Source organism: Budorcas taxicolor, chromosome 1, assembly GCF_023091745.1.
Source record: "Budorcas taxicolor isolate Tak-1 chromosome 1, Takin1.1, whole genome shotgun sequence".
NCBI classification, from domain to species: domain Eukaryota; kingdom Metazoa; phylum Chordata; class Mammalia; order Artiodactyla; family Bovidae; genus Budorcas; species Budorcas taxicolor.
Window position 1 is genome coordinate 166,466,912 of NC_068910.1, and position 14,096 is coordinate 166,481,007.

At 32.4% G+C, this 14,096-nt stretch overlaps 1 protein-coding gene across 1 annotated transcript in view; it reads left to right on the forward strand.

The window, feature by feature from the left end:
* The window catches only part of SI (sucrase-isomaltase), a 109,994-nt gene that overhangs the window by 8,788 nt on the left and 87,110 nt on the right, over positions 1-14,096 (forward strand). The window contains exons 8-13 of the mRNA XM_052636244.1: positions 182-294; positions 2,799-2,924; positions 5,519-5,650; positions 5,736-5,855; positions 7,722-7,835; positions 13,525-13,609. Coding sequence (XP_052492204.1) covers positions 182-294; positions 2,799-2,924; positions 5,519-5,650; positions 5,736-5,855; positions 7,722-7,835; positions 13,525-13,609 — 690 coding nt within the window. The remainder of the gene's footprint in view (positions 1-181; positions 295-2,798; positions 2,925-5,518; positions 5,651-5,735; positions 5,856-7,721; positions 7,836-13,524; positions 13,610-14,096) is intronic.

Here is a 14,096-nt window from a genome sequence, read left to right on the forward strand (position 1 = left end):
TATGGTGGCATTCCACTTTTCTCCTGTATTCTTATCTTAAATATCATATTTTATCTTAATAATTAAAAAGACTCTAAAATTATATGATTAATGTGAAGTACTTGAAGTAGACATTGCAATTATTTTCTTATTATGTACATTTTTACTATATACATATGCTTTTCCAATTTTTGTTTTGTAGAGATTTTCATCCAACCTACTCCAATAGTAACTTACCGAGTTATAGGTGGAATTCTGGACTTTTATATCTTTCTGGGAGACACACCAGAACAAGTAGTTCAACAGTATCAGGAGGTGTGTTGCAGGTCTATTTTAAAATTTTTTTCTACCATACCTTTCTTTCATCTAACATATTTAAATGATTTTAGCTTAGCTATTGGAGGCCCGTTAGCTGAATATATTTTTATACCTTACCATTTTTCAGATATGAGAAGATACTTTTTATTTTTGTTTTTCTTGTACAATGACACCTAGGTATATTTAGATGTCTATATTTCTGATAACAAATTGTTTCTTGCTTCCAGGCAGCTGAGTTCAGTATTTAAATTTCTTTGAGATGTTACATATTACATATTAAACCAAAGTGGTTTAATATGGGATAAAACAAAATGGAATATCTTATCTTCATTTGATAAGAATTCCAGAGGCAACTGAGTTTAAAAAAAGAGCTAGTGACACTTGCTGTTAATCTCCAGTAGGTAAATCCCAGTAAAATTGGCTCTGACACTCGGATTTAGAAGGGCAAATTTTGAAAACATAGTCTGAAGTCTTACACCTTAAACATACTAACCAAACAACTTTCATTTACCTATTAAATAACATGCTATTGTACATGAGCCCAAGAAAAACTTCAGAAAGGTGAAGAACTCAGGACTTATTTTGAGCCGGATTCTAAATGTTTCTCCCATGTAAATTGTTAGCATATATAAATCTTGGTGTTATCATGAAAAATAAATAATTTTTATAGACATAAAATTTAAGAATCATGTCTATTTTTAAAATCTTGTTTTATTAATAAATATTTTGACATACAATTCCCATATCCTAGAATAATCTCAAAAGAGAAGTAATTACTAACAAAAAATTTAGTTATGATCTAAAACCCTGAACTAACAGTAGCTAGAATTTTACCCAATTGAAAAATTTATAAAATCTTTCAATTTCCAAGTTGCCGTTCATAAATGTGAATTTCAGAAATGCACACAAAAGTTACAGTCTCAATAATATGACATCATATTTATTGTGTATGGTTGTCACAACATCAAAACAGGGGACAGCACAGTTTTGAAAGAGTTTAAGATTTGATTTGTGAAATATTAGTTGGGATAGTTGTCTATTACATGCTGAGTAAAGTCTGTGGTCAGCACTACCTGAACTTGAGTCATGTTTGACATGCCAGTGCAGCATTCATGCATTAGTAATACAGTTGCATACATCATTTTATGGGTAGTCTTGCAAAATCTTGAATTTAAATAAAAAATGGCATGTAGAATATAGCATTATTTATCAGTGCTGAATTTCAGTGGGGGAACAAATTAGACAGAAATTAGGCAAAAGTAAGTATTTCTTGTTTGAAGAAGAACAAACTATCCTTTCTGTACAAATTAACTCAATAGTGGTGCCAGAATGTCAAAATTGAAAACTTTAATGTGTTTGAATGACCAGATCATTTTATATGTTTTAAAGATGATATATACATATAAAGTATAAGATGAATAGTACATAAATTAATATACATAGCAACACCTATTTTATATACTTTTATGAAAACAAATTATGTGATATGTATAACATACACACACAGAAATTTCAATCACATGTCTAAATCTTTAAAATTTTAGGAAACATAATATGTTTATGAATAGTGTAAACATATTGAGTTTTGGCACAGTTTTATTTGATACCAAGTTTTAAAAAATAAATTTAATGCTTAAATTGAAGAGAATACAATGTCCCAATATTAGTATTTTAAAAAATTTTTAGATAGTAGTTTTTAGACATACATGATGAAATCACAGTTCATTCCCCTAAAATGTATGCCTTAATGAGAGAAAAGCCATCATACCATATAAAGTTATTTGTTTTAATATAATCTAATACTTCATTTTTAGTGAAAAAAATAATATCAGTTGCACTTGTATATCCAAGTGCAAAATCCTGTACTCTGTTGTTGTGATAAGACACTGGTGGTCTGTTGTGACTGTGCACTGAGCCTGCTTGGGCTACCAGAAAGTGGGAGGAGAAGGGCCCATCTGGTCCTTGGGGGAAGGAAGAAAACAAGGCCCTACATGTGACTATCAAAAGTACCTTATGAAATACTTTGTGGGGAGCCTTGTAGGCATATATTTTATTAATATTTTTGCAAACTAGGAGAGAAATAAGTGCCAAATGTAATAGAATAGGAATTGTATCATTCATTCATTTTGTTGCTACAGGAAGTGGGGAGTGTGGTGGGACAGTTTTCTTGTTCTCTAATATCTTTAATGCTATCCTTTTATTCTTTTCTTTAACTTTCCGTGCACAGCAAAATACACTTTTATAAATGCTACTTTTTAAAGTGCTACCTTTCTGATGTTTTAACACAAAATAAAAGATGAATGACTGAACATAAACTTGCTAAGTGTTTCATAACATAATTCTAAGAGAATATCCATTTCAGAATGTAGATACAACAAAATCTTTGTTTAAAATATGTAGTTAAATTTAAATTGGTACTAGAGATACAGCAATTAAAAGCATATTAATATTAGTTTCTAATGTTCATTATTGAAAGTAATTAAATATCCATTTACTTCTAGCTCATTGGACGACCAGCAATGCCAGCTTATTGGAATCTTGGATTCCAGCTGAGTCGCTGGAATTACAAAACACTTGATGTAGTGAAAGAAGTGGTAAAAAGAAATCGGGAAGCTGGCATACCATTTGTAAGTAGGATGAAGGGTTTGTGGGAATATATATAAAGTTAAATATTTTCACATTATAATAAATGCAGGACATTTTCAGGATTACCATATTTGCCAAATATGAGTTCAGTTCAGTTCAGACACTCAGTTGTGACCAACTCTTTGTGACCCCATGGACTACAGAACGCCAAGCCTCCCTGTCCATCACCAACTCCTGGGGTATATTCAAACTCATGTCCAATGAGTCAGTTATACCACCCAACCATGTCACCCTCTATTGTCTCCTTCTCCTGCCTTCCATCATTCGTAGCATCAGTTCAGTTCAGTTCAGTTCAGTCACTCAGTCGTGTCCGACTCTTTGCGACCCCATGAATCACAGCACGCCAGGCCCCCCTGTCCATCATCAACTCCCAGAGTTCACTCAGACTCACATCCTTTGAGTCAGTGATGCCATCCAGCCATCTCATCCTCTGTCGTCCCCTTCTCCTCCTGCCCCCAATCCCTCCCAGCATCAGAGTCTTTTCCAATGAGTCAACTCTTCGCATGAGGTGGCCAAAGTATTGGAGTTTCAGCTTTAGCATCATTCCTTCCAAAGAAATCCCAGGGCTGATCTCCTTCAGAATGGACTCGTTGGATCTCCTTGCAGTCCAAGGGACTCTCAACAGTCTTCTCCAACACCACAGTTCAAAAGCATCAATTCTTCGGTGCTCAGCCTTCTTCACAGTCCAACTCTCACATCCATACATGACTGCTGGAAAAACCATAGCCTTGACCAGATGGGCCTTTGTTGGCAAAGTAATATCTCTGCTTTTTAATAAGCTGTTTCAGTTGCTCATAACATTTCTTCCAAAGAGCATGCATTTTTTAAATTCATGGCTGCAGTTACCATCTGCAGTGATTTGGAGCCCCCCAAAATAAAATCTGTCACTGTTTTAAATGTCTCCCCATCTATTAAGTAATGGGACCAGATGCCATGATCTTAGTTTTATGAATATTGAGTTTTAAGCCACCTTGTTCACTCTCCTCTTTCACTTTCATCAAGAGGTCTTTGGTTCTTCTTCACTTTCTGACATAAGGGTGATATCATTTGCATATGTGAAGTTATTGATGTTTGTCCCAGTAATCTTGATTCCAGGTTGTGCTTCATCCAGTCCAGCATTTCTCGTGATGTACTCTGCATATAAGTTAAATATGTAGGGTGACAATATACAGCCTTGATCTACTTTTCCTATTTGGAACCATTCTGCTGTTCCATGTCCTGTTCTAACTGTTGCTTCCTGACCCACATACAGATTTCTCAGGAGGCAGGTCAGGTGGTCTGGTATTCCCATCTCTTTCAGAATTTTCCACAGTTTATTGTGATCCACACATCAAAGGCTTTGGCATAGTTAATAAAGCAGAAATAGATATTTTTCTGGAACTCTCTTGCTTCTGTGATGTTCCAGAAGATGTTGACAGTTTGATCTCTGGTTCCTCTGCCTTTTCTAAATCCAGCTTGAACATCTGGAAGTTCACATTTCACATACTGTTGAAGCCTCGCTTGGAGAATTTTGAGTATTATTTTACTACCGTGTGAGATGTGTGCAATAGTTCAGTAGTTTGAGCATTCTTTCGCATTGCCTTTCTTTGGGATAGGAATGAAAACTGACCTTTTCCAGTCTTGTGGCCACTGCTGAGTTTTCCAAATTAGGATTTGGAATAGCTCAACTGGACTTCCATCACCTCCACTAGCTTTGTTCATAGTGATGCTTGCTAATGCCCACTTGACTTTGCATTCTAGGAGAGTGTTCATGATTATCAGGGTCATGAAGATCTTTTTTGCATAGTTCTGCTGTGTATTCTTGCCACCTCTTCTTATTATCTTCTGCTTCGGTTGAGTCCATACCATTTCTGTCCTTTATTGTGCTCATCTTTGCAAGAAACATTCTCTTGGTATCTCTAAGTTTTTTGAAGAGATCTCTAGCTTTTCCCATTCTGTTGTTTTCCTCTATTTTTTTGCATTGATCACTGAGAAAATTTTCTTATTTCTCCTTGCTCTTCTTTGGAACTCTGCATTCAAATGGCATATCTTTCCTTTTCTCCTTTGCCTTTTGTTACTCTTCTTTTCATAGCTGTTTGCCAAATATAGATATAGGTTATTAAGCTGCTTATTAATGATGAAGTACACTTTATGTCCATACACAATGCTCAGGTGTACCTGAATTTTGAGAACTGATCATGAGTTATATTAGAATAGAACACATGTTGAAGTATGAACAAAATTATATTGTTTTTTATATATACTTTTAGAGTTTGTATATTTTAATGTAATAAAATTTTATGTATTTTATTTAATGTGAAGATTTTTGTTTTCTATACAATGATTCCATATATGTACATATACATGTGTTAACATAATACATACCGAGTGGTCATCACTTAAACAAATGTGCATAATCATTAGACAAACTAGCTTTATTAGCCATATCATTGTGTCTTTAGTGAAATAAAAGAGATCTAATTTCATTTACCTTTTAATCATTAAATTTATATAGAAATTCTTTGGACATTAGGGTTGATGTGATTAGAGGTTTCTTTCAGTACTGTTTATTGAAATATACTCTGCTAATTTTTAGGACACACAAATCACTGATATTGACTATATGGAAGACAAGAAAATCTTTACTTATGATCAAGTTGCATTTAACGGCCTCCCAGAATTTGTTCAAGATTTGCATGCCCATGGGCAGAAATATGTCATCATCTTGGTAATAACTGAACATATATATTAATTTTTAGCATTTACACATTTGAAAATTAATTGATTTTCTAGTTTCTTCTCTCTATTATTAGGATCCTGCAGTTTCCATAGACAAACGTGTGAATGGGGCAGCATATGAGTCCTATGATAGGGGAACTGCCCAAAAGGTGTGGGTAAATGAGTCAGATGGGACTACAGCAATTATTGGAGAGGTAAATTATGATATTCATTAAATTTGTGTTGCTTGGATTTTCTATTGTACAGCAACAAGTGTTTCTGAGTGTGTGCACGTATGTGTGTGTCAGAGAATTTGCTTGCTTTCAAATCTGGATTTGCTATTTTAATTGCATAGAGAAGTTTTAGGGTAAATATTCCAATTATCTCTAAAGCAGTTTTTGTAAGAAGGCAGATAATTTTCCATGATAAGCAATGAAATTAGTTATACAAATATGATAAATACCTTGATTACAGCAATTCTCATAATTTGATGTAAAATAATTGCATGTATAAATTGAATACTTACATGTTGGATAATAAGATTTATGGTGTATATTTATGGTGCAATGATTTTACAATAAAATCATTAGCTATCTGTGATTAAAGTTATTTTTAATACTTTACATTTGAAAAAAAGCCAATTTGAGATGGCTTTAATGTTTAAATTTCCTTTTCCAATTTTAATTTTCCTCATATCATGGAACTAATAAAGAGCAGTGTGAAGAAAATGCCTAGCTCCCAAAGGCATAATTTTTAATCAAGATAAATATTCTAGAGACAGATTCATAAGACATACCAAAAACCATAATGTGTAGATATGTTGACCTGATAATTCCAATTCTGTAATTTAGTCAAGGGAAATGAAACAGCAGAAAATATCAACTTATAGAAACATATTTATTATGACTTTATATACAAAAATAAAGACTAAATAAGACAATAAGACTAAATAAATTTATTTACAACAATAAAGACTATACTAACAATAACTTTTTATTTAATCACATTCACCAAAGTTAAAATTTCTGATGAAAATTTTCTTAATTATGAGCTCCATCAGGAAACAAAATATTCCTTCCCTAATGTCATTAATATCTTAAAATATATATTTTGTTAAGACTTGTACCAGGGCTTCCTTGGTAACTAAGTCGGTAAAGAATCTGCCTGCAAAGCAGGAGACCCGGGTTCAATCCCTGGGTCAGGGAGATCCTCTGGAAAAGGAAATGGTAACCCACTCCAGTACTCTTGCCTGGAGCATCCCATGGACAGAGGGAGCCTGGCAGGCTACAGTCCATGGGGTTACAAGAGTCAGACATGACTTAGCGTCTAAACCACTAGCAAGACCTGTTCTATTGAATGTGGACAGATCTGATCACTAATATGCATAATTTGAATATTAAAACAATATTATTTATCCCAATACATCTGAAATTGAATTTATCTTGCTGAATGTCATTATTTTACATGGTAAGTAAAATAATATGAAGAAGCATAAATCATAAAGAGGCATCTAGTATTTAACAGCATGGAATTGGATATGAGAGTGCCTGGATATGTGATTGGATATGAGGTTCCTTCTGTACTACTTATTAGCAAGTGACTTTGAAAAGCTCCTTTGTTTATCACTTTTTTCATCAGCAAAATGAGTTTAATTATACTACTTACCTCTTCTGTAAAGTGATGATAAAAATAGTACCTAGTTCCTAAATTTCTAGTGAAGATTTAATGAAGTAATAGCTAAAAGCCATTGGAGTAGTCCCAAGAACATCATAAATGAGTGACTAAGAATACACACAAATATAGATAAACACACAAAGAACTTTTTAGCTTAAATTTTTTGAGAACATATGCCTTTGGAAATGCACTAATATAATTCCTCTTATCAAACAGTTAATATGTCTGTGCTTTCAAGTAGACCTAAGATTATTGTAAATATAGGTGGTGCAGGGATCACATATACCTAAAGAAGTACAATGTCATAACTTTAAAAATTTTTTACTCTTCCTCTTCACTCAGTCTGAATTTCCATTATTTATGTTTTCTTTTACATTTGTATATATGGGAATAATCTGTTCTTCCAGGTATGGCCAGGATTAACAGTATACCCTGATTTCACAAATCCAAGTTGCATAGAATGGTGGGCAAATGAATGCTACCTTTTTCATCAACAAGTAAATTATGATGGACTTTGGATTGTAAGTAGTTATTTTAGACTTGTGATTTTGGACAATAAACGTAGAATTATTTTCCATAAAATAAATACAAGTTCAACAAGATGTACTTTATAATATATTAAGCATAAAATAATGTTATAATTTTCCTAAAATATATAAATATCATACCTGACATATTTATGGGTCAGAAAATACAAACTAAAAACTATTAATTGAGATTTTTATCATCTAATAATATTCTTTATAGATTAAAGTTTATTTCTATAACTAAGAGGTTATATTTTTATGGTTAATAATTTAAGTTGAAAACATTTAACAAAATTTGTAGTGCAACTTCAAAAATACTTATTAATAGATGCAGTAGTTAAGCAATTGCAGCAACATGGGCTTGAAAAGCTCTTATCCTTTAGAAACTTTCTTTTAATAAGTTATAAGTAGAACAAATCAATGTTAGCAATAAGTTAAGTGTTTTATCTCAAGACAGATGACAACAATAAACAGACAAAATTGTATGTTTACTGGTAAAGTTATTAAAGGAAAACACTAATGTTTAAAAGTTGCTTTGGATAAAATTTTTACATCTATAGCTATTGATGCCTGCTGGTAGGCTTATGATTTAAAATAATAGTGATTATAGTCAATGATTTAGTGTCTTTTGTTTAAGATACTTGGCTTTCATGGTGGCTCAGTGGTAAAGAAACTGCCTGCAATGCAGGAGACACAGGTCTGATTCCTGGGTTGGGAAGATTCCCTGGAGAAGGAAATGGCAGCCCACTCCAGTGTTCTTGCCTGAATGGACAGAGGAGCCTGGCAGACTATAAAACTATAACATTTGGGGAATGAAATTACTTGGTAATCTGAGAACTCTGTATTTCAGGAAAAAAGAAATCTAATAAGTTTGGACACAGAACATCAGCCATGTTTTACAAAGTTATTACAGCTGTACAAAATTTTGGAAGGAAAAATAATGGATATCTGGGGATAGCTAAATTTTTTTACCTTTGAGGTCACAGCATCTCCACTTTCCTGAAATTTTCACTATTCATTCAGTCATTATTAAATTATTCATCTAATCATTTATTTACCCAGTCAATTACAGGTATTTATTTTTCACCATCATGAAAACATGGAGTTGACTAAAAGATTAGCATAACCTTCAGAATTCTTATGATGATAACCAAATGAAGATGGAAAGGCATTTAGTTATTTGACAGAAAATTAGTGAGACTGCAATGATGATATCTAGCTGCTGGGATTTTATTTTCATGATTTACTTTCTGTCTTTTTAATAAAATTTCAATTTATCAGATGCTCCACACAAACAGTTATTGGTGAGATAACTATAGTTTCACCCCAAAACTCATAAGACATACTGTCATCTAGCAGTCCTCTCTTTTGTCTTTTTACCAGTTAAATTTCCATTTATCCTCAGTGAATACTCCATTTTACTAACAGCTCTTATCTATAGAGAGGATCTCTCTTTCTCCTTTATAGAGATAATGGAAGACTATGACATGAACTGTTTCCACTTCCCACCCCAACCCATCAAAAGCCAGCATCCCTCCTCTTTTTCTTCATTTTCAATTGATGAAGTGGCTCTTACTCCAGTCAGCATCAGTCCTCCCATGTGGATTTTTCTTTCTCTTCTGTGCAGTTTGCCTCCTATATTTTTAAATCTCTTTTGCTAATGATATTTCACTTTATTCTATTTAAGTCTTCCTTATGATGAAGAAAAAAGCCGGGTAGGGAATCCTTGACCGTACTTGTCACCATCAATCCTACCTCATTTCTTTATTTCCTTTTTTAGCAACAATTCTTGATAGAATCAACAACACTCAGTTCTGGTAGAAATGACCCAAAGAAAAAACAAACAAACAAACAAAAAAACAAAGCAATCTTCTCTTGAGTTTTGTTTTCAATTCTAGCTCCAATTTCAGTTGCTTTATTTAAATTAGAAGTGCCTTCTTGCCTTCTTTCCTTTCTTTTCCTTTCTTTGTTTCCTTTTTTCCCCTCCCTCTCTCCCTTCCTTCCTTTCTTCCTTCCTTCCTTTCTTTCTTTTTATTGTATATGAAATAATTTGAGTCCATTGCATCAGAGTTACAAGTATAAATGACATTTAGCCATAATGCAAGAGAATTTGACTATGCTATAAAGAGAAAATACTCCAGTTCCCAAGTCTATTGAAGACTGAAATACTTGATTCATATCCAAAGAGAGGAAAGGATGGGCTGAAGAGCATCTGAGCAAGTCAGAGTAGTTATGACACTGACACAGAAGCATTTTGACTAATTAAAAAAAAAAAAAAAACACACACACACAACATGATAACTAGTATGATGTCAAAGCTCATTAAATATCACCAAATTCATATTTACTCTGTGTGTATGCTGAGTTGCTTCAGTCTTGTCTAACTCTTTGCAACCCTATGGACTGTACTCTTCCAAGCTCCTCTGTCCATGGGCTTCTCCAGGCAAGACTAATGGAGTGGGTTGCCAAACTCTCCTCCAGGGGTTCCTCCCAACCCAGAGATCAAACCCAGATTTCTTAAGTCTCCTGCATTGACAGGCAGGTTCTTTACTCTTAGCACAACCATACATTTGGTTTATGTGGATATTCTGTTTCTAGCTTTTACCTAAATAACTGCCAAATTCTAGTGCTAGTTGTTTCTCCACTTTTTTCATTTTATTCAAATTATTTTTTCTGACAATGAGTATATAGTAAAGGAGTATTAAAATATTTGTATAATTTTATAATTTGATAGATTTTTAATTTTGATTCAATGCTAATGCTTTTTAATTTTAGGTATTAAAATCACTTCAGAAAATGTTATGAACTTAATTGAAGTAGAAAAATAGATTTTTTTGCTTATAAGAATACATTACAGTTGAATTATCTTTTCTGTATCATTCTTAAGATAATATCTTAATATTTTTAGAAATAAGAGCCAACTGCATTTGGTACAATTAAGACTAAAACTGTGATTTTAAAATAAAAGTATCAGTCAATATTTTTAAAATTCAAAGAACATTTCCATTTTTTTCTGAAAAAATAGGCATATTTTCATAATCACATTGTTTTTATGGTTTTATTCTTTAAAATCTGAACAACTGAGTTTTCCCATAAAGAAGTCCAATAATTTAATATATAGTGTTGGGAAGCTTAAAATTCATCAAGAAAATATATCCAAACATGTTCAATGTATCCCAAATAACTGAAGGCTTAATTGGATATGTTCTCTCAACATTTCATAAGATTCTTAGAAAAAGTCGATTATTTGAATTTCTTTGAAAATAAAGGCATTTTCATTTAGATTTTTGGAGAAGGAAATGGCAACCCGCTCCGGTACTCTTGCCTGGAAAATCCCATGGTGGGGAAGCCTGATAGGCTAAAGTCCATAGGGTCGCAAAGAATCAGACAGGACTGAGCAATTTCACTTCACTTCATTTAGATTTAGTTTAAACGTGAAGTTATGTAATGTCACCATATTATTTTAAAATTTTCAATGGACTTGATAAAGTACCCATAAAAATGCCATTGCCAATTTCTACAAATAGTCATTACTAGGCTTGAGATGATTTTAATGATACCTGAAAATCTGTAGGAATACATCTTACTATTAATTCATTGAGTTCTCTGCCTCAAAACTTTCAAAATTTTCAATCTGACTCTAAGTTGAAATGCTAATCAAATTCACTTTTTACATGACATTATATAAATGTAACATCACTTAAAGGATTTGAGTATGTTAGAGAAAAGTATTTTCAGAATTCTGAAAGAACAAAAATACAAAATACATTAAAAGAAATACAAATCAATTCCTTCAAATTATGAGTAGTAAGTTTAGCTTATTAATAATATAATCTTTCCAAATAGATAAGATATTTTAATTAAAAATAAGAAAATATCAAATGCTATCCATTTATTGTAGAATATAGTTAAAATCATTTTAAGTTATTTTGCTATTATATTATATTTATTAAATTATTTTATTTACTCTTAAATTGAATAAGATAAAGTATATTTTGAGTGAATGCTGCAATTTTTTTGCAAGTTTGCAAATACACAGTTCAAGTAGAATAACATTAAAATCAGAGTTAAATGTTTGCTCTTGCATTTCTTCAGTGACATTATATACAAGAGTTAGTAAAATATTTTAGAAAAAGACTTAAAATTTAAAATAATACAACTCAGTTCCATTTATGAATTTCAGTACTTGATGCTATGTTTAAATTTAATTCAATTTCTACAATCAAGAAGAAAAAAAATATTTATGTTTATCTAAAATTATTGCCTGTTCAACTATAGTATCTCTTTGTATTAATTTTAGTGGACATATGACAGCAAAATTGAATATATTAGGTAAATTTCAGTAAAAAAAAACAATGTATATTTTATAATAACTACTTAATTGTTTTTCTTTGTGGCTCTTAAGAAAACAAAAATGTGTATCAAAATGAGAAATTATATCTTCTCCCTGAATGGCCTTAATTTCTTACATTAATTCCATCTGAACATCATGTGGATTGAAGAAGGGAAGAGTAATGAAGAGAATATGCTTCCTCTCAGGAAAACCAGATTAACAAAGGAATTGACTGAGTTTGATACCTTTGTGAAAGCAGAAACAAAATATTGTAGAGATGAGGGAAATAAGACTCAAAAATATATAGAAGTTTGGTGTATTAACAGAGAAGGAGAAAGACACACATTTCTTGAGCATGTTATAAATGATTTTATATGAATTATCTTTTTTAGTCCAAAGATTTTACTCAACTGTTTGTGGACAGAAAACTAGTAAGTAGGAAGAAAATATTGAGGCCTCAGTTTACAAAGCAAGAAAATCCATAGACACAATACCCCACAAGCTCTGACTCCAAAAGGTAGCTAGATCACCGGTTCTTATAATGTGGTCCAGCAGCCCTAGGGTTCCCTGAAACTCTTCCAGGGATTCAATAAGGTCACAGCCATTTTTATTAGAATGCTAAAATCTATTCATCTTTTTTGTATTCTCACTCTCTCATGAAAATGAAGGAGTTGTGTTAGTCACTCAGTAGTGTCTGACTCTTTGCAAACCCAAGGACTGTAGCCCATCAGGCTCCTCTGTCCATGGGATTTTCCAGGCAAGACTACTGAAGTGGGTTGCCATTCCCTTCTCCAGGGGATCTTCCTGACCCAGGAATTGAACCCAGGTCTCCTCCATTTTTTACCAACTGAGCTATGAGGGAAGCCCATTCTAACATCATACACAAACATAAATGCAAAAAAGGATTAAAGACATAAACGTAAGACCAGAAACTATAAAACTCTTAGAGGAAAACATAGGCAGAACATTTATTTTAAAAGACAGTTGCTTAATACATTTACTCTAATATGATTAATGCTTTATATGTATTTTAAACAAGGTAAATCAAATATATTTTGGTTGTATATAATCCTTTAATTCCATCAAGATACCGATGTTATCTGGTATATACATTTATTCAAACACAAGTAATATTTTTTTCTCACTATAATAACTTGTTCATACTAGAAGTAGAATCAAGTAATGAGAATAGTTAAACAAGCTTTTTTGTAGGTTGGTAGGTTATATTTGTCTTCTGGGAGAAGAATGTCATGGTCACCCTTGATAAAATATTTACAAATAAATAGACCTTATGCAAATATGATTTACAACTATTTAAAATCTGTTGTTTTATATCTTATATCCATTTAGGACATGAATGAAGTTTCCAGCTTTGTTCAAGGTTCAAAGAAAGGATGCAGTGTGAACAACCTGAATTACCCACCTTTTACTCCTGGTAAATTTCATTTATTTTCTACAGTTAATTGAGAAAAACTATATTTATTTACTGGTAAATTCAAGCATATCTTTCTAAATTACAGATGTTGATATAATTTTGAGACCCTGAAATAACTGGTGTTTATTTTTGTCCAAAATATTTATGCCTAAGTAAAGGAGCACATTTTTAAATTTTGGTGCAGAATATTTTGTCTTTACCACTGATGAATTGCTTATGATTGAATGATAAATGAAAGACACAAAATTTATTTGAAATCATAATTTAAGTGATAACATTTTTTTTCCTTGAACACTATGCTGTAATTCTGTGTCTTTATGCAGTTCAGTCAGTCACTCAGTCGCGTCCTACTCTTTGCAATCGCATGGATTACAGCACACCAGGCCTCCCTGTCCATCACCAACCCCCTGAGTTTACTCAAACTCATATCCACTGAGCCTGTCATGCCATTGAACCATCTGTTCATCTTCTATTGTCCTTCTCCTCC